The sequence below is a fragment of the Cokeromyces recurvatus genome (genome assembly GCF_025118155.1).
Source record: "Cokeromyces recurvatus strain NRRL 2243 chromosome Unknown BX663scaffold_21, whole genome shotgun sequence".
NCBI lineage: Eukaryota > Fungi > Mucoromycota > Mucoromycetes > Mucorales > Mucoraceae > Cokeromyces > Cokeromyces recurvatus.
In genome coordinates this window covers 400,922-421,269 of record NW_026251407.1, presented here as the reverse complement: position 1 = coordinate 421,269, position 20,348 = coordinate 400,922, and the positions used below count along the sequence as shown (strand labels likewise).

Below are 20,348 nucleotides of genomic sequence, written 5' to 3'. Positions count from 1 at the left end.
TTTTTTTTTTGTATCCAAGCATAATCCCTTTCTTCTGCTTCTTCTTCTTTTTATCTACTATTTATTTTTCTCCTCTTAATAAAACAAAAACTTTTGTTGTTATAAATTCTAGCAAATAAAGAAAAATTATAAAATCAGCTTTGGTATGTCAGAATTAATTTTTTATTAAATATGTAAACATGGATGCTATATTAATTTTTTCTTCTTTTATGCTCATATATTTATATTCATTTAAAAGACACGTAGAAATAGATATTATTAGAAAGGCATAAATACATTATAACAAAATGTAGGTGTAAGTATCTAAGATAGAATTTTGTAAACACATAGTCGCTATTGGTGTATTTATAAGAATATAAAGCTTTATAGTGTTTTTATTATTATTTCTGTTTTATAAAAAACTGAATACAATATCTGTGCTGTATATACATGGCATAAGCAGGAATAAATAATATTAAAAAGTAGGTAGGTGAAGGAAGGAAAGAAAAAAGTATGTTATAGGTATACCGATTAAAAGAAAAAAAAAAAGGATTTATAAATCTAACCACTACAACTAACACAAGCATCTTTGTTATCAATGGAACAAACCATATCTGCTTGATTTTCTTCTTCAGTTTTCTTTTTACGAAATTCACGTAAAGAAAGTTGATCAACTGTAAATTTGATAGCATCTACAGCAGGACGTGTACGCAAATAGTACATACCTGTTTTTAGCCCCTTTTGCCACCCATAAAAATGCATACTTGTCAATTTACCAAAATTAGGTTCAGCAATAAAGACATTTAAACTTTGACTTTGGTCAATAAATGCACCACGGTCAGCAGCCATGTCTAATAGTTTACGTTGGCTAATTTCCCAAACGGTCTTATACAAATCCTTAATTTTTTGAGGAATGCCAGGAATATTTTGAACAGATCCACCATCAGACATAATCATATTCTTAACATCTTCGTTCCATAAACCCATCTCTACTAAGTCTTTTAATAACCAAGGATTTACTACTTGAAATTCACCAGCTAATACACGACGTGTATAAAGATTAGAGGTATATGGCTCAAAACATTCATTAAACCCTAAAATTTGAGAAGTAGATGCAGTAGGCATAGGTGCAACTAGTAATGAGTTACGAACACCATATTTAGCAATCTTTTCTTTTAGTCCTGTCCAATCCCAGAGAGAAGTAGGCGTCACATTCCACATATCAAACTGTAAAATACCCTTTGAAATAGGACTTCCAGGATAAGTTTCATAGGGACCAAGTTCTTGTGCAAGCTCACAAGAAGCTTCCAATGCAGCATGATAAATTGTCTCAAAGATTTGAATATTAAGTGCTTTGGCTTCAGAAGAATCAAAGGGATATTTCATTAACATAAAAGCATCAGCCAAACCTTGGACACCTAATCCAATAGGTCGATGTCTTTTGTTAGAACGTTCTGCTTCAATGACAGGATAGTAATTAATTTCAATAATTTTGTTCAAATTTCTAGTAACGACCTTTACAACGTCATGAAGTTTTTGAAAGTCATATCTTTCTCTATTAATCACAAAAGTGGGTAAGGCAAGTGAAGCCAAATTACAGACAGCAACTTCATCAGGACTAGAGTATTCCACAATCTCAGTACAAAGATTACTGCATTTAATGATACCCAAGTTTTGTTGATTGCTCTTTCTATTACACGCATCCTTGTAAAGCATAAAGGGATTACCTGTTTCAGTCTGGGCTTCTAAAATAGCATACCAAAGCTTTTGAGCTTTTATTGTCTCTCGAGCTTTACCTTCACGTTCATACTTTTCATATAACTGAACAAATTCTTCACCCCATACATCACACAGTCCAGGTGCTTCATTAGGACAGAAAAGAGACCAGTCACGATTATCTCTCACACGTTCCATGAACAAATCAGGAATCCAAAGAGCATAGAATAAATCACGAGCTCTAATTTCATCTTTACCAAAGTTTTTGCGAAGGTCAAGAAAGGTAAAAATGTCTGCATGCCAGGGCTCAAGGTACATCGCAAAGGCACCAGGACGCTTATTACCACCTTGGTCAACGTAACGAGCAGTATTATTAAATACACGTAGCATTGGTAAAAGACCATTAGAATAACCATTGGTACCCGCAATATATGAACCAGAAGCACGAATATTATGAATATTCAAACCAATGCCACCTGCTGATTTAGAGATTTGAGCACAGATCTTCAAAGTCTCATATATACCTTCAATAGAATCATCTTTCATCGTCAATAAAAAGCAGGAAGAGAGTTGAGGACGAGGTGTACCAGCATTAAAAAGAGTAGGACTAGCATGTGTAAAGTAACGTTCAGACATCAAATTATATGTCTGAATAGCAGCATCAATGTCTTCACCATGAATACCAACTGCTACACGCATAATCAAATGTTGTGGTCTTTCAGCAACTTTACCATTAATCTTAAGCAAATAAGAACGCTCCAATGTTTTAAATCCAAAGAAGTTGTAATTGAAGTCACGATCATATATAATAGCAGAATTAAGACGATCAGCATTGGCCATAACAATTTTGTAGATGTTCTCTGCAATCATGGATGCACGCTTCTCTGTTTTGGGATCAACATAGGAATATAAATCTTCAATTACTTGAGAGAATACTTTTTTAGTTTCTTTATGAAGATTTGAAATGGCAATACGTGCAGCCAAAATGGCATAATCAGGATGAGTAGTAGTCATATAAGCAGCAGTCTCCGCAGCAAGATTATCTAATTCTATAGTAGTGACGCCTTCATAAACACCAGAAATAACCTTTATAGATACATTTAATGTAAGTATACACTTTGATTCTAGTTATTATTATTATTATTTTTTTACATACCTTTTGGGTAACAGAGACAGGATCAACATAATTCATGTCAAGACCATAACACAATTTATTAATTCTAGCGGTGATCTAAGGGAGTTTTTATTAAATGAGGAATTATGTGGGGATTGTTTCATTTTCAAATGTATAATCATTTACCTTGTCAAAAGCCACTCTCTCACGTCTACCATCTTTTATAGTTAAACAAAGCATAAGGATTAGTATATTTAAGACTCATATCAACATTTGATTAGATTGAAAATAGATTCTGGTACCTCTTTTATAGACAAACATAGGCATTATAAAATTTTTGGTTTCAAAAAGAAAAATAATAAAAAAGCAAAAATATTTTTTTTTTTTTTTTTAAATTAAAACACCAGGACCAAAAAAGAATTAAAAAAAAAACAATTTTTTTTTCTTTTTCTATACGCGTTTAAAAGCGCGTTCGTATTCTTGTACAACAAGCGACCAAATTACCTTCTAACCTCATCATATAATATTATACATACTATATTTATTCTCTCTTTTTCTCTCTCTTTTATTAATCATAAATTACATATTAGTCCGTACATAATATTTCCTTTTCCTTCTTCCTCTTTTTTTTTTCTTTTTTATTTTAGAAAGATATTTGCAGTCCATTTTTATTTTCTATAAGGGGCTAAACAGTTTTGCAAATGCTGGGCAAATCTTTGTTTAGCAATAGCAGACATTTCTAAATGATGATTCTTTTCAAACTTATTTACAACTTCCAAGGGATCATCATTAATATAGACTGCAAACTTAGCATTAACACCAGGGGTCAATTCAATATTGAAGTTAAGAACTGGTGCATCTAATCTGGGGAATACTGTATTTTGTTCTGTGGCATTGGATGGAGTAGGTTGTTGGAAAGGATTTGTAGGTTGTTGGACGGGCTGTGTGGATTGAGCAGGTTGTGCAGATGATGTATTTTGCACAGGTGGAGGTGAAGCATATTTAGAAGCAAATGTGCCCTGTGTAAATGCTGATGAAAGTGCAGGCTTAGGAGCAGGTTGAGATACAGGTGGAGGATTAAGAACAGTAGGTGCTGCAGGAACAGCAGGAACAACAGGAGCAGCAGGAACAGCAGGAGTGGAAGTAGCATATTTAGAAGCATTTGTACCATTGACTGCACTCTGGGGTTGTGTCCAGAAAGGAGTAGAGGCAAGTTCACTAGTAGCCCAAGGACCCGTTGCAATCATTTCTCTACTGCGATATGCAGAAGATGATGGAGGTACAAGTGTAGAGCTTTTTCTAGGTGTAGACGCACCAGAAGATGGTTTTGATTTTCTACCTCTAGATTTTTTTTTATTTGAACTTAAACCGCCCTTAGGTACAGGCTTACCTAAACGTCTATTAATAATGGCTTCTTCATCAATGGGAATGTAGTTGTTGCCTTTACGATGAAGTTGACCACTACCAACACCATTTTCCTTAATCTTAATATTAGGATCAATAAGGGCTTCCCAGCCGCTTACAGTTAAACTGACATTAGTGGCACCATCATTACCAACCGTCTGACTTCCCCAAGCGGTTGCTTCAATAGGAGCATAGTCATCATCATCACTATATTCTTCTTCATCTGAATATTCTGAATTATTTTGATTCCATTGTGTTAATTGAGCCTGTTTCCAATCAGCCATTTTTCTTTTGTATTGTTATAAATTTTAATAATTTATATTTAATAGATGTAAGAAGAAAAACGATTAAAAATTTTTTTTTTCAACAAAAATTTAGATAATCAAAATAAAGGGTTACCAAAAAAAAAAAAAAAAAAAAAAAAAAAAAAAAAAAAAAAAAAAAAAAAAAAAAGTCAAAATACAAGCAGAATGTAAATTTATACATAATAAATATATTACATTGATTTCTGATTAATTGGTAACACATTAATTGAAAGCGTCTGTCTCTCTTTTTTTTTATAAATTCACTAATTATTTTTAGCCCATGAATATGAACGTTGTCTATTACAAGTTAATACCTCTTTATTTCTGAATATTAATTGTTGCCTTTAAAGCGATGAAAGTTTTTATTAAAATGTTCTACTAGTTGGCCAGCTATGATAGTTTTAATACTTAAAATAAGTTTTTGGCGTCCTAGTAAGCTTACTATTAGGTTTGATAATTCTGTCTTGACCCAATCTATTGACAAGTAAAGCAAAATTATCTTTTCAAATCTTTTGCTCTCTTTTTACCTTCCATAATTGAAGGCAGAGTTTTGGACTTACGGCTCTCTTGTTCTGTTATCCTGTTATATATAAACTACAGACGGTTAATGCCTATATCACATCTTTTGCATGCTTCTTTTTTCTTTATTCTCTCTCTTATATATAACAATTCTTGAATTCTTTTCTCTGATTTCATTACCGTCTTTAACAACTTTACAAATCCTAACTTCTATTACGACATATCCAATTTAAAAAAAAATACAACTTCTCGAGTTTGAAAGGATCTTCACCTTTACATTTTGTATAACAATTATTATTTTAATTATAAATATTAACTTATTCATCTTCAAAGTAATATTAGAAGGTTGTTATTAATAACAAACAGAGTAAATTAGAAGTATGATAGCTGATAAAGAAAAAAATCTATTGATATACCCTCATTTACGAGTATGATATAGTTTCTTAAAATTTGATTACATATATCGCTTTTCTGATTTATTTAAGCTTTCAATAGTACTGCAGCTCTGTATGTGTATCCAATAATATATATATATATACACTATACTATACATATTTATTATGCTATACACTCGGCTTTGCTATGCGAAGTACATAACACACGAACTATTTACGGTATTAAAGACAAGTTCTCACTATAGATAAGCTATTTAGAAATATCACAAAAATGTGAAAAATATAACAGAAAAGGTTTCTACTTGAAGTAATATAGTGCACAAGGAGTTATAGTAGACATACAGGAAGGTGAAACTATCTAGGTGGTTTTTTTATCTAATATTTATATACCATCTAAGTTTTGTATATATTGTAAATAAATAAATTTTATATATAAAAGTAAAATAACTATTAAAAAGAAGTTAATGTAATATATAGTGATAGTCAAATCCTATCCGCTATTGTAATTAAAGGGCATTCTCTCTATCACATGTTAGTCTAAACAGAAGGTATTGAGACATTTGGATAAAATAAAACTCATCTTATTTGACTTCTCCTGATCTATTATTTTTTTTTTTTTTTTTTTTTTTTTTTTTTTTTTTTTTTTTTTTTTTTTTTTTTTTTAGCAAAATACAACTCAGTATTCATAATTATTCTAGGATTGTGAACTTGTAGCAATCTTAAGTTTTGTTTTATTTTATTTTTTTAGAAAAAAATGTATTTAAACTACAAGCAACTAACACTTTTAGCCAAAAAGAAAGAAAAAAAAAAAAAAAAAAAAAAAAAAAAAAAAAAAAAAAAAAAACTGAACAATTAGAGACTTGCCAAAACAATTATATTGGAAGGGTCTTTGATAGATTTCTTCGGTTTCCAGTAACTCCAATCTCTTTTCCATATTAATAAATTACCTACTGACACATTACTTTCTACACTGCTTCTCCATATCTAAAATTCAAATATAAACATTCAATGGTATAAACTTAAAAAGACTCCGTGCTGACAACTTTATGCTACAGAATCTAGTACTTTAGATGGGTATTTCCTGAAAAGAAACTTTTACAACTGCGGAATCGCCACCACTCCAAATTACTTATTACTTGTTGATCTTGTACTCTGGCTGCCTATGCTCTTTAGCAAATTTAGCTGTATAATTTGATAATGTCTTAATTCGTAACTTGGTGTTAACCTCAAACATTGTATGTATCATGCGTGCACTCATTTCAGTAGACTACACGCCATTTAACGCCTACATATACATACTCGTTCATATTCGTTCAAAGCAATTAAGGACCCACTTTACTATCTTTTGAACTTTTTGCCTTAGATAAACTAAGGGAGTCCTTAAATATATTCGCTTGAATTTACCGTTGGCTAATTACCTGCACCATCCTACATGAAATATGTTATTTGATATATGATAAGATAACCCCCCCTCCTCTCCATTCAGGCAAAAATCTACTTGATTAGCTGCCCAACTGAACTTGATTATACAATTTCTTGCCTTCCCTTCTCTTTCTTATTTACCTCTTGATTCTTAAGAGGGTTTTTTAAAGCTTATATATATATATCGTAAACTTGTCTGGGCAATTCGATCTAATATCAATATTATACATTCACTAGTCATCTTAATAAAAATATTTTATTGTATTTATTCTAAATACATATTTATTTAAACAGGAGCTATTTGTACTACTAACTATTTAAGTTTTATTTTAAAACGAAAGGACTTGAACACGTTTTAAGATAAGGTTATGCCTTAGTGAAGAGAGTTAAAAGAATAGTTTTTCGTAAAAAGAGTTTATCATTCAAATAAATAAAAGCGAAAGTGACAAATAGTTTATTCATAGAAATTAAGCTTTCGAAGAAATTCATCCTCTGTAATCTGAAAATCAAACCAACGGATCCTTTTTTTTTATAAACTAAATGTCATTCTTACTGAGATGTGGCTCTAAGTATCACCTAATCTAAATAACTTTACCTCTCTATACTAAATAGCTTATAATATGGAAACAAGTAGACATTATTATGATTGATGGCTCTATATTTCATCTAATGTACTATCACTGGGGGTCGACTAGATGATAGACACTTTACAAAATTACATTAGAAAATATTCAGATGAAAAAAAATCACTTGAAGAATAACTGAACGTAGAATAAGATCATAAAGAACACTGGGATACTATTAAAGCCCTAGTATCTGCATTCTGTAATATTTGAGAATTAAGTTAAGAGTCTACAGCTGGAAAAAAAGTTACTTCTATATAGCATTATTTAGAAGAAATAAAGGATTTTATGCCATCATTGATAATATGCCTATCAACAATTCAGTAATCAAAAATTGGGAAATAGTTATGATTAAAAAGCAATAAGAATAAATACTTCTCAACTTATTCTCTATAACCTAATTTCATGAAATAGTTTCCGATTTTTGCGGAACACAAAATTATAAATATTACGGAAGAACGCATATTAATTCAATTTTTATTAATTTTGTTTAAAGCTTAGCTTAAAAAAAAAGTTAATTGGGCTTAGGACTTGCCAATCAGAAGTCAACATAGTCGCTATTTGAAAACAGCTGTACCACTTTAAGTTCCTAAAATGCATGAAACTATGTCCCTCGTAAAAACTATAAATAGAGTTTTTAAACATTTTCTTTTTTTTTTTTTTTTCAACAACTATTATTTTTTTTTATGACTTTAGTTTCTCAATTAAAAGAAAGCTTTGCAATTGCTCCCATTAAAGACCGAGAAGAAATTGTTAAAAAGTTAGCGGCTGATAATACAGAAGATGCATTCTACTATCAGGGACTTATTATACTTCAAAAGATTTATGACCAAGTGATGAAGTATGAAGACCCAGTCAAGCCTCGCGAACCAAATTCAATTGAAAAAGAGTTATCATGTGAAATGAAAACACTTTTAGCAAAATTTAAGACGCATAATAATCAATTTTATGAACTTAATGCTCGTTTTCATCTTTTGATTTATCCCTTTGATACCGCTGCTTCAGTCGAATTTATCAAGACATCTTTACATCTTGATTTACAACAATCTACTGATAACGATAAGCCTATCCTGACAATCGATAACTATAAGGATCAGAGTGATAGTTCTCCTACAGATGTTAGAACACGATCGACTACACCATCAATTTTTAACAAGCAACTAATTGATAGCACAGAATTAATCAAACAAAGTTTCAAAAGACTATCTTCTGAAGATACAGTTCTCGATATTAACTCGTTCGCATTTCCTTATCTTGAATCCTTTTGGAAGGATTTGAATGAAGATGAGGAGACTGCATTACTGATAAGAATTTTTGATTTCCCATCTGAACACGTTTTTGGTCCAAAAATTATAGATCGATTAGCTAAACTTTGGAAAACTCAAATAGATCAAAATTCTGCACCAAGCAAGAATTTTGAAAATTTACCTTTTCAAAATCTTACCATAGCTCAAATGGAACAACTAATTGATACTATTCCTGATATTGTGTTCTTATATGAAAACTTCATCTTGACTTATCTTGAAAAATTAGCTCCTACCGAATATTATGATATTCAGTTTGATCAACCAATTTCATTTTGGGATGATGATGGTAATATATTAAACTCTTATTTGGAGCGCTTAGATGCCTTTGTGAATAAGTTACCACCAATTTATTATCAACTCAAGTCGGCTGTAAAGTTTCACAGACTAAGAGTTGATATTGTAAGAAAAGCATTTGATATGGAGCGATTTATTAAGTAATAAGAATAACATAAATCATTGAAAAAAAATATACTAAACCCCTATTTATTATTATTATTATTTTTTTTTAAAAAAAAAGATATTTATCTGGTGCTACTTTAAATACCTCTGCCAATCTAACTCCTACTCCTTCTCACATTGGCTTTAGACAGGCTTTCAATGATAACAGAAATATTAATAGTGAACCTAATCATAACTTATCAATCCCATTTATGGGTTCTTGCAATATTAGTGAATCTGATAAACATTCCATGATCAAAGATTACTTAACTGGATTAGTTCAGCAAAACAAACTTACCATGTCTATTCAATCACTTGGTGCTTTCATAGATTTTCATAACTTTTTAAAACCTTTATATGCTAAAATTATGTTAACAAACGCTTCTTCAACGACTCAAGAATCATGGATAAATGATCTTGGATTTGACGAATACAAAGCTTTAATAAATAAGACTATAGTCTCATTTTCCCCTTCTACTTCAAAGAAATCTTATAAAAGAAAACCTACAGATGACATTTGCTTAGAGGTGATCACTAAAAATATATCCTGTTTAACAATCCGTGTTTTTCAAATTGAAACAGAAAATTACTGGCGGTTACATTTAAATGATACAATAGATGATGAGACTACCGCTAATAACAAAATCAAGTTGGATGGCCTTCAACCTACTTTTGAAACAGATATAAACAGTTTTAGTTCTGTACCTGCCCTACATGTAGAAACAACAAAGTTTGAATTTGGTGGACAAAACGGTCTTGCTCAGGATGTGTTTAATGGCCGTGGTCTATGGGTTATTGATTTTGTTGGAGGTCAACATCAATGTAAAGCTATTGTTCAAAAAGGTTATTTGAAGTATGTTATGCAACAGACTTGCGCTGGCCATGTTTTTAGAATTTTGGATGAAGAAGGCTTTACTATTGAAAAAACAAAAATATGGTGCAACAATCAATATTATGAGGTTAGTTTTTGTACACAAACTCCTCATATACGAAAAAAAAAATAATACTAAATAAGCATTTCTATTTACAATATTTATATTATACTAATAGTCTGATGATCATAACAATATTTTGATTCCTTATTTACCTCCAGATGAAGATGCAAAAATGACTAAAATGATAATGATGTCTTGTAAAGATGGATTTTGTGAAGTTGGAACGTTCTATCATTTAACTGAGCAATACAAATTAGAAGCGTCATTCTATGTAAACCCTGAAATGACTTACTCCAATAAAAAATCGAGAGTAATCGTTATTCCTAAATTGACACTCAATGGTTTAGCTATTCCTCTTTCACTAATAGAAGAAAGGATGAGTTTAGTTGTGGAAAGTTCCACTGTTAAGGATGTTAAGAAAAGCTCTACTTATCAAAATATACCTTACAATACTAATCCAATAATATTTGAGTTTGTAGTTCCTGATCAATGTAAGTACTCCCAATCAATCTCTCTCTCTCTCTCTCTTTTTTTTTTCTTATCTAACTTATTTCACTAGTGGTTAAACTTAATTTTCGGCTTGTTGCAAAAATCAAGACATTACGTGGAACATTACAAAATCTTGAAGCTTCACATACTATCCTTAATAAGCCAACTATTAATAATTCTGGTATACCTGCTAGCATTCATCTTAGTAAATCACGTAATAATACATATACACTTCATGCTTTTGGAAAGAATGGTGAAATTAGAAAGGACTGTGAGGTTTCACTTAGACTTAAACATTTATGTGTTGATCGTGTTGTCGAAACTCTTTTGAAAACGAATGAGAAAGGGATTATTCAATTAGGCGACATGAAAGATATTATTTGGATAGAATGTAGTTGTGCTCGAAGTACTTATAAACAATATTTTCTTAAAGATACTTTCCGAGCAATATTACCATCATCTTTTTGTATATCTCCTAATACTTTATTTAAAATATCATGCTCTACTGACTTTCATGATGCAATGTATTCACTTTATGAAATTGGATTACAAGAGTAAGGCTTTATATATATATTTATATATTGCGCTTGTTTCTTTTATTTAAATATTTATATTCATAGAATGATTATCAAAGATTTGACTAGTCATATTGTTAAAGAGGACAACTCTATTACTATTCAAGGTTTACCAGAAGGAGAGTATAGGTTATACATAGCCTCTCCAATAGGGCAAATAGAGGAAATAAATTTCACAGTTATCCAAAGTCAGCAAGATTCTTCTGAAAATCAACAAGACCTCTGGTCCGAATGGATTATTGGTGATAACAAATACGCAAAACAATGCAAGACTCTCTTGCAACGGCCTCTTGGTATTTCAGACGTTAAATTATCTGATGAAATAATCAAGATTAAACTTCGTAATTGGTCATCAAAAACATTTGCTATTGTTACTACAAACACCTTTGTTCATGCACATAATGAAACTATAGCCAACTGTATTCTAGATCGGAAGCAACTTCCTGATTATAATACCTATAAGAACGGTGTATTGGCTACTCGTTCTATAATTCTAGATGATAAGCTTATTAGTGATGAGTATCAATATATTCTGAATCGATCTAGAGCAGAAAAATGGATAGGCAGTAACTTGACAAAACCCTCATTACTTATATGCCCAAAGGTAAAAAAAAAAAAAAAAAAAAAAAAAAAAAAAAAAAAAAAAAGTATATATAAGAAATAGAGTTATTTATGATTAATATTTGTTTGGACATGCAGAAAAGAACAATTACTGATTCTAATTTAAGACATATAAATCAAGAACGAGTATTACTAAAACAAAAAGGAATACAAAGATATGCTCATCCTGCTTCTTTACAATCAAGAATGATGAAAACTTGTGATATAAATCCTGTATCTAATTGCTATGACATATTAGATAATAATAATACTAGCGATTTAAGTTTAGACTTTTTGGATCATAATTCTTCTATATTATTATCTTCTGTTTCAGATAACGATGGTTTCATTACTATTGACCGTAATGCTTTAGGTCAGGGAGGTCAGATTCTTCAGGTCATCATTATATCTGATGAGCAAGCTATATCCTATCAAACTGTATTAAATGATGAACAGACATTGCGTTACAAAGATCTTCGTCAAAATGCTGATAGTAATAAGGCCCTTATTTGTGCAAGAACAATTTCTAACCTACTTCCTGGTAATACATTGAAATTAAATACTCATGAATATGAAATAATTGATAGTGTTGAAAAGCTGTTCGATACAATTAAGCTTATTTCCCCTGTTGGTAAGGCTTTTGCTGAAGAATTTTATTTTTTAAAGACATGGTCTAGCTTAACATTAGAAGAAAAACTAAAGATTTATGAAAAACATGCGTGCCATGAATTTAATCTTTGGTTAAAGAAAAAGAATAATGCGTTTTTCAACAATTACATAAAATTCGCTATTCAGGTATATAATTCAAAATTGATTAAAAAAAAAAATACTATATTAAAAATCATTCATATAATTATTTTATAGAGTAAAATTCAAAAATCATTTATGGATTTGTATCTTTTGGACGAAGATCTTTCAACATATTGCCAAAGTATCTATAAATTTAATCAACTTTCTATGGTTGAAAAGACACTTTTAGCTACTACCCAATCTAAAGAGTTTTTACAAATGGTTTTAAAGATTTTTAAAGAACAATTTGATGATAAAGAATTAAATAATTCATCAGACACTATATTTGATTCTATTTTGGCTCACAGTACTATTTCTGATGAAGAACCTATTCATACAAATGCTTCTAAATCCTTTACAGAAAGTGAGGAATGTATGACATCAAATTTCATGGCTCAAGAAACACCCTCTGGTTCTTTTTATCCATTTTTGAACCAATCATCTGCATATCCATCTGCTGCCTTATTTGGATCTGCTCCTAGGACTGCTATGCCTTTGCCAAATAACACTTCAAATCTATTTGGTGCTTCATCTACTGCTTCTAATACATTATTATACTCTAATGTTTCTACTGATGATGATGAAGGGCCTGTTGATAACTTACAATTAAATAATACCGAAGATGAAGTTTACAAATTAAGAGAAAAAGCAAGAGAGGATCAGAAAAAAGCATCTTATAAGTTTATTGGTTCTACTAGTGAATGGTCCGAAATTGGATACTATAATGATAGTGTTCAAGTTGCTCTAAAACAATTTTGGATTGATTATCTTAAATGCTATAATGCCAGAAATAACCGTGAATCTCTTTTATTTTTGTCTGGAAACTTTATACACGCTTTGGATAGCATTACAGAGGTTCTGTATGTTATGAGTTTGATTGATTTACCCTTTTCTTCCAAAACTAATTGGAATATCGAAGTACACGATATGTCTGATTTGATTATATCAACTTCAACTTATCCTTTAATGGTGTTTCATCGTACTCTAACTGAAAGTCAAGAAAAACATCTTGCAAGTAACAATCAAAATAGCTTAATACTTTGCCAAGAACTTTTCATTGTTGATGATTCTATGTCTATTCAAACTGAAGATTTAATTAAAATTAGTCCTGAAAGCCAACCCTTAGAAACACAAGTTGAGTATGGAACGCATCTTATTCTTAGCAATATTTCTTCCAAGACACTTGTATGCCAGATACTGGCTCAAATACCCGTTGGCTCTGTTCCTAGCCAGAATACTCCTTATTGTAATTCCAAAACCATATCTATTGAACCTTACTCTTCGTGGCATGATGTCGTTGGCACTTTTTATTTCCCCGAAGCAGGCAATTTTTCTATGACACCAATTACTGTTACATCATCTTCAGGGGACCAGTTTTTGGGATTGATAGATTCCGTAGATATTTGTGTCATTAATCAAACTACTAATAGCAATGTTACTTCAGAAACAAACTCTACTCCTTTAATGTCATGGGCGATTATTACAGCTAGCAATGATACAAACATTATAAAATACTTGGAGACATGTCGAACATTAGACAAACTTGATTTTACATTGATTGGGTGGAGAATGACAGATAAAATGTTTGCTCGACACGTGTTTGATATACTAATAAAGCGACGCTTTTTCTCTCGAGATCTATGGAAATATGGAATCTCTCACCAATTTGAAGATATCATACGTGATCTGCTTTATTACGAAAAATATCAGTTACTAGAATCAGTTGGCCATGTATTTGAGTCTCCATTGATTTACGAGAACAAAATGGAAAATCAGGAGTTGAAAGTTCTTGATTATTATCCTCTCCTAAACGCTCGTATCCATTCAATTAAGAACTCAACAAATGAAATTTTAAATCAGCAATTTTTTAAGCAATATAATGAATTTCTTAGCTATTTGTGTTTGAAATCTACCCCATGTACTGCTAATGAGCTTATTATCTTAACTTTATATCTACTTTTACAAGACAGAATTGGTGAAGCTCATTCAACCTTTGCTAGAATAAACAGAGAAAAGATAGCATCTTGCCAAGTACAATACGATTATGTTGATGCTTATTTAAAAACACGCATACCTATCAATGCAGATAATCAGTTACAGATATTAGATCTTCAATCTATCAAAGATACAACTCAAAAATATAAAGAGTTTGGCATTTTGAAATGGCGCAAATTGTTTACTGACTTGTATAATTTTATTTGCGAAGTAGAACAAGGTGATCTGGCTATATCTGATGATACCCTTAGTAGTAAAAATATTCATTCAGAACCTATTTTGGAATTTGAAATTGATCAACATAGCAATGAATTCGTTATTCAATATGCCAACTTGAAAACTATAGATATCAAATATTACGAAATGAATATTGAAGTTATGTTTTCGGATAACCCGTTCATGATAAATCAAAATGTTAGTCAACAATCAAGCATGCCTTACAACAAATTTAATTGGATTAAACCTAGTTACACTACAACCATAAATTTACCAAAACAAACAAATATGCTTGATGATTTTGAGGTAATTGGAGTAAGCCAATTAAACTCTCTTCAGACTGTCAGAATACCTTTCAAGGATGGACATAAAAATATCTTTGTAGAAGTTTCTAGTGACTCCCTTAAAAGATACCAAGCCTTTTTTTCAAATCGTCTAAGTATACATGTCGTAGAATCGTTAGGTGTGATCCGTGTGATGAATGAACATACCAAGTACCCTATTGCTGGAGCCTATGTAAAGGTTTATGTTCGTATGAAACAAGGCCATAAAGTTGAATTTTGGAAGGACGGATATACTGGTCTGAATGGAGTTTTTGATTACGTTGGAGTTACAGAAGGAAACGCTTTAGTGGGTAACCAACAAGACTTGAAAATGTTAATGGAGAATAAGATAGATAAATTGAGCATTTTAGTTTTAAGTAACGAAGACGGGGCTATGGTAAAAGAAGCTTATCCACCTTTAATCTCTCATTAAAGAATACATATATAATATTATCTTCAATACATAAAGAATAAACAAATAAAGCATTTATATAACATGATCTATAAATTATATATAATATGAAATTGTATTACAACTAAAAATTATATGGAAAATATCGAGGGTTATTTATATGTTTTTACAAGGTAAGTGTTATCAATGGAAATATGATTCAGATAAGCAAGTTTTACTATAATAAAGTGTTTTACATAAAACATTGTCTCCGAATAATTCTGCGATCAAAAAGATATATCTTTATTCTTTTTTCTCCCTGAGTTGTCGCTGTTCCTAGATGCATAATGAATTATCATCACTAGAGTGATCGACACATCAATATCAATTCTCAGTAAATATGGCTAGCTGCAACAATACCAATTATTCATGAGTTACTATCATTGTCATTGTATAAGATTTTATTACTTAACAATATTCAATATTATCAATGTATATATGATATGTAAGTATCACTCATGAACAATTATGTAATTGAATACACCAGTCATAATCCTGTTTGAATAATGTATATAATTATTATTATTGTTCGAACACTCTAACAATGACTATTATTAAAAACTGAGTGTAGAATGAATATTATGCTGTGAAGTACAATATACTAGTTTTATATGAATAGCCTCTTTATTATGTAATAAATTATAGTTTATTTCTATTAACTTAGTTATAAAGACGACTATAATCATAACAATAAATACTAACTTTACGAAAGAATAATAAGCCAAACATAGTGTAAAGAGTTATTAATGATAAAGATATATGAATTATAGATTGTACCTATAAGTTATATATCCACGTTATTATCTAATATACTAATTTATAAATATAATCATATACTATCTATGATAACTCTATTCTAATTGAATACACTATATAATATAATGAAATTCATTTAAGTAGTACATCAAGGAATGAATATGATACAAAGAAACTGGTTAGAATATAAATCAAAATGTCAAAAGTATCTTCCCTATATCATTCACAAGTATGAACAAAGGAGGATTCATTATTTGGTTTCAAGAAATATAACCGGCTAGATCGAGCATTAATAGTTTGATATTTATTAGAGTTAACTGAGATTAATTCTCAATCAGGGCAAAGACCAGAGATCAAACACAATAACTTTAATCATTCTATGGGAAATATTCTTCTTTCGAGATACCTTCATTCTGTTCCTGTCATGAAGTAACCCGTTTTCCACAAGATATAAATAAGGATCCATTTTGCACTCATTTTTTAGATATTCATTCAATTCATAATAAAAGTTCTATACAGATTTATTCTGTCTTCTTCTTTTTTTTTTTTCACAATAGATAAGCGCATCTACTTTGAGAAGCTAACGAGGTATAATGGTTCGATGTTCCGAACTATACATGCCCCAACTACTCCAAGAAAACTAGTTGAATATATACAAGAAATACCAAAAATTCTAGCTTGGAAAACAAGCAGTTGTTGATCATATACTTTAATTACAATAATTTTCAGGCCATTTTTTTTTTTCAATAACTTCAATACCTTAAATGTCGTTGTATGAATTAGCTGATAAATCTTTATCGTATATATGTCTATCACTCATATCAACGTCTTTCTTATCCAAAATACTGTTTGGCCTAATTGTTTAATAATAGATAGTAGTAGGAGTAATGAAAATAGTCTTTTTTTTTATGGATGTTATTAATAGAAAGAGCGATTAAAAAAAGTGAAGCATTTTTTATTGTTGATTTATAGCCAACCACTGTCAAGTATTATAAATGTGAGGGAGTGAAGACAGATCGTAAAGCTATATTATTATTTAAATCCGTTTGACCTCTTTATCTTTTTTTTTTCTTTATTATTTAAAACATAATTCTCTATGTACGTATTTTTATTCTAACATGATTGAAAAATAATGTAAAGGCATCTTTTTTTTTTTTTTTTTTTTTTTTTTTTTTTTTTTTTTTTTTTTTTTAAAAAAAAAAAAAAACTAGCTAGTAACTTCGAAATCATCCTTTTCTGAAAGAATCAAAAATAGATTAATATTCATTTGACTTTCAGGTGAATTGGTTTCTGCAGCTCGTTCAAACATTGCATCCATATCATCAAAGCTTACATGTGGACTATAAGTGGCCATTAATAAATAACGACGATTATTAAGTTTAGGTAAAGGAACGAAGCTTGGTACAACAAATAGTGTCCTATTATAAAGCCATTATCAGCAACTATAAATATAAATCAATGATCACGCTGTATTTACCTTTCATAAGAATTTTCTGTAGTTGATTTAGCAAATTCGATTTGTGGCTTTCCCTTTGTATGTCGACGCAAAGCTACACCTGGACTATTATTCAATTGTGCTATTGTTTTATTTAATTGACTAGAATAATCAAAAATATTGATGTGATTATTTCCATTTTCTATATAAAAAATATCACTTTATTTCATGAAAATCACAGCAAAAACTTTTTCTTTTTCTTTTTACCTTTAGGAATTACAAGTAAATGTCGAGGAGGCATATATGTTTTATAAAATACGATATTAGTTGTAACATTAAAAGGATTTTCACCAATATTTGTTAGATCTAAAGAAGAAGTAGAAAAAAAAATCAGATAAAGAAGAGAAATTTAGTTAGATCGGTAGTTATTATATTGGTAAATCATAAAAAAAAAAAAAAAAAGATATATACTTGATAGACCAATAGTGCATGATAAATCTCCAGAGTCAAGAATATGGCAATCATGTATATTTGTCGTTTGACGTTGTAAGAATCCCATTGCGGGCACAATACCTCCCTGATGAATAACAGAAAATATATAGGTTGTTACAATATTAAATATAATCCACATTGTCCAAAATACTGCAGGCAATTTTGGTTGTTTCCAAGTATAAATAAAAACAAGAGGTACTAATAAAGGACATAAAAATCTAGCTTCTTGATGAGGAATAATAGAGAGACCAACTACACCTGAAAAAAGGACGCTAACAAGAACTTGAAAGAAGAAAAAGAATATAAGTTATTTGTAGTCATTTATATATTTTTTTCATAAATAATAATACCATAAAATATGTGAGAGTTTGGATCATTCCAAGCTTCTACAATTGCAGTTGGAAGATATAAGAAAGCAAAAATAAAAAGAGGACCATAAAGTACAGGTAAATTAACAGCAAAATGCGTATATCTCGGATGAATACCATGCTCAGCCAAATTTTCAACATTTAAGTTATAACGCAAGTTATTAAGTGGTGTAATAACAACATCTCCATATGAACGAACAGTTGCTAGCGTAGTTGGATCGAATAAAGTCGAGATAACATGACCAACATCTCTAAATGGTTGGCCATTTACTGTAAAAGTTAATTTACCATAGTATACTGAATCTACAGCAATAATAACTATAGAAATACAAGCAAATCCGACCAGAAGTGAATAAGCAAATGTAATAAACTGGTTGAAGTTATTGCTTCTATAAATTGAAGCTTAATATAAATATAAATATATCCATCTATAAGTATATCTATTATTCGTATCTACCGTTGATAAGCTTTATATATAAAAGCTATGCCTATTGGAAAAGCGTAAAGTGGAAAAGTAATTCTAGTGAAGACTCCTAAACTAAATAATGATCCCAAAAAAAATGCACGCTTGCTTGTTGCCTAAGTTTCATTTATTAGAATTTATGCCAGCTTCATTTTTTTTTTTTTTTTTTTTTTACCTCACTAGCAAAGTCAGCATACAAGCTTAAACTTAAACAAAGTAATACACTCTCGAAAGCGTTGGAAAATGGACGCGTATGATAGGCTAATGTTACCTGACTTGTGGCAACTAAAAGCATGGGAATTGTAGGCTTTTTTAAATTAATTCGTTTACATAGTCTATAAACACTTAGATCTTTATATATGCAGGTAAGCATTATTATTCCATGTCTTTTTCTATTCATTTTTCAAAAATATACCAATAAAAAGTGACCAAATAAAAGCACTCATACGTTCCGTTAAAAATAAAGCAGTAGAAGATGGTACTAAAAAATGGAAATGATTAGTTATGTCGACTTCTATTGATGTTTAAATTACATTTGTCTTTAGACATCCAAAACTTTAGTATCGAAAAAGGAATCCCAGTAGTAAGAAATCTAATTCAAGAAAAAATATATAGATGTATATACATTTAAGATTTAATCTGCAAATTTCATTTTATTTGAAAGTTATTCATCATACGGTGAAATGATCGAACGTGAAGCATGTTCAGGTTTGTACTCCCAAGGTGTCAAAGTGTCTATATTAAATATACTTGAGCTTGTAATCTCAGGGTTTTGAAAAAATTCATCAGGATGAATATATCCTGGTAGAGTAGCGGTTAGCCAACGTAACCATAATAATATGGATACTGTTAACACAGTTGCTTTATTAACCATTGATGTTAACAATAATAATAATAATAATAATAAAAAAAAAAAAAAAAAAAAAAAAAAATTCAATAATGTTTAATTTTTAATTGCAGATAATGATGAGGCAAGCTTATTGTAACCACTTTTAGTAGTTCTCCATGATACCATATTATTTTCTATTGAAAGAGCCAAGTACCACTAAATATCATATATCTGCATACACGCACTTTTTTTATTTTATTTTTTTTTATATAAATATTGTAAAATATTAAGAATAGAATTAAGATTTATATATATAGTGTGAATTTAATGAATAAATACTATTCTACGCGATCCTTTTTAAATCCATAACGTAAATTACTAACATGTAGACATTTATTTATTTATCTTTT

At 30.0% G+C, this 20,348-nt stretch overlaps 4 protein-coding genes across 4 annotated transcripts; 1 reads left to right on the top strand and 3 right to left on the bottom strand.

Moving 5' to 3' along the window:
* Positions 1–540: 540 nt before the first annotated feature.
* BX663DRAFT_438746 (ribonucleoside-diphosphate reductase large chain) lies at positions 541–2,887 on the bottom strand (the record flags this gene model as incomplete). The annotated part of the gene is made up of 2 exons (XM_051523289.1): positions 541–2,781; positions 2,852–2,887. 2 exons carry the CDS (start codon positions 2,885–2,887, stop codon positions 541–543), a joined length of 2,277 nt encoding a protein of 758 aa, XP_051380841.1.
* Positions 2,888–3,376: 489 nt separating this feature from the next.
* Positions 3,377–4,577, bottom strand: BX663DRAFT_516735 (uncharacterized protein). The gene has a single exon (XM_051528640.1). It carries the CDS (start codon positions 4,495–4,497, stop codon positions 3,478–3,480), a length of 1,020 nt encoding a protein of 339 aa, XP_051380840.1. The 5' UTR covers positions 4,498–4,577; the 3' UTR covers positions 3,377–3,477.
* Positions 4,578–8,154: 3,577 nt separating this feature from the next.
* On the top strand, positions 8,155–15,655 carry BX663DRAFT_516734 (uncharacterized protein). Its single transcript, XM_051528639.1, has 7 exons — positions 8,155–9,218; positions 9,302–10,181; positions 10,273–10,648; positions 10,717–11,200; positions 11,267–11,825; positions 11,921–12,616; positions 12,686–15,655. The coding sequence occupies exons 1-7, from the start codon at positions 8,164–8,166 to the stop codon at positions 15,575–15,577; spliced, it is 6,942 nt and encodes a 2,313-aa protein (XP_051380839.1). The 5' UTR covers positions 8,155–8,163; the 3' UTR covers positions 15,578–15,655.
* A 1,880-nt stretch (positions 15,656–17,535) lies between these two features.
* On the bottom strand, positions 17,536–19,993 carry BX663DRAFT_516731 (Alg9-like mannosyltransferase family-domain-containing protein). Its single transcript, XM_051528638.1, has 9 exons — positions 19,787–19,993; positions 19,643–19,701; positions 19,285–19,590; positions 19,104–19,225; positions 18,629–19,035; positions 18,258–18,560; positions 18,054–18,152; positions 17,829–17,988; positions 17,536–17,769 (listed from the first exon to the last, which is right to left on the bottom strand). Exons 3-9 carry the CDS (start codon positions 19,507–19,509, stop codon positions 17,559–17,561), a joined length of 1,527 nt encoding a protein of 508 aa, XP_051380838.1. The 5' UTR covers positions 19,510–19,590; positions 19,643–19,701; positions 19,787–19,993; the 3' UTR covers positions 17,536–17,558.
* Between the last annotated feature and the right edge of the window lie 355 nt (positions 19,994–20,348).

Excerpts from the sequence above, each read along its gene's own strand:
- BX663DRAFT_516735 (XM_051528640.1), bottom strand. The coding sequence starts at position 4,497 with ATGGCTGATTGGAAACAGGCTCAATTAACACAATGGAATCAAAATAAT.
- BX663DRAFT_516734 (XM_051528639.1), top strand. The coding sequence starts at position 8,164 with ATGACTTTAGTTTCTCAATTAAAAGAAAGCTTTGCAATTGCTCCCATT. Across the intron at positions 11,201-11,266 it reads TATGAAATTGGATTACAAGA|AATGATTATCAAAGATTTGA; the intron begins GTAAGGCTTTAT and ends TTATATTCATAG. Across the intron at positions 11,826-11,920 it reads CATTACTTATATGCCCAAAG|AAAAGAACAATTACTGATTC; the intron begins GTAAAAAAAAAA and ends TTGGACATGCAG.
- BX663DRAFT_516731 (XM_051528638.1), bottom strand. The coding sequence starts at position 19,509 with ATGAATAGAAAAAGACATGGAATAATAATGCTTACCTGCATATATAAA. Across the intron at positions 18,153-18,257 it reads ATGCACTATTGGTCTATCAA|ATCTAACAAATATTGGTGAA; the intron begins GTATATATCTTT and ends CTTCTTCTTTAG. Across the intron at positions 17,770-17,828 it reads ACAGAAAATTCTTATGAAAG|GACACTATTTGTTGTACCAA; the intron begins GTAAATACAGCG and ends GCTTTATAATAG.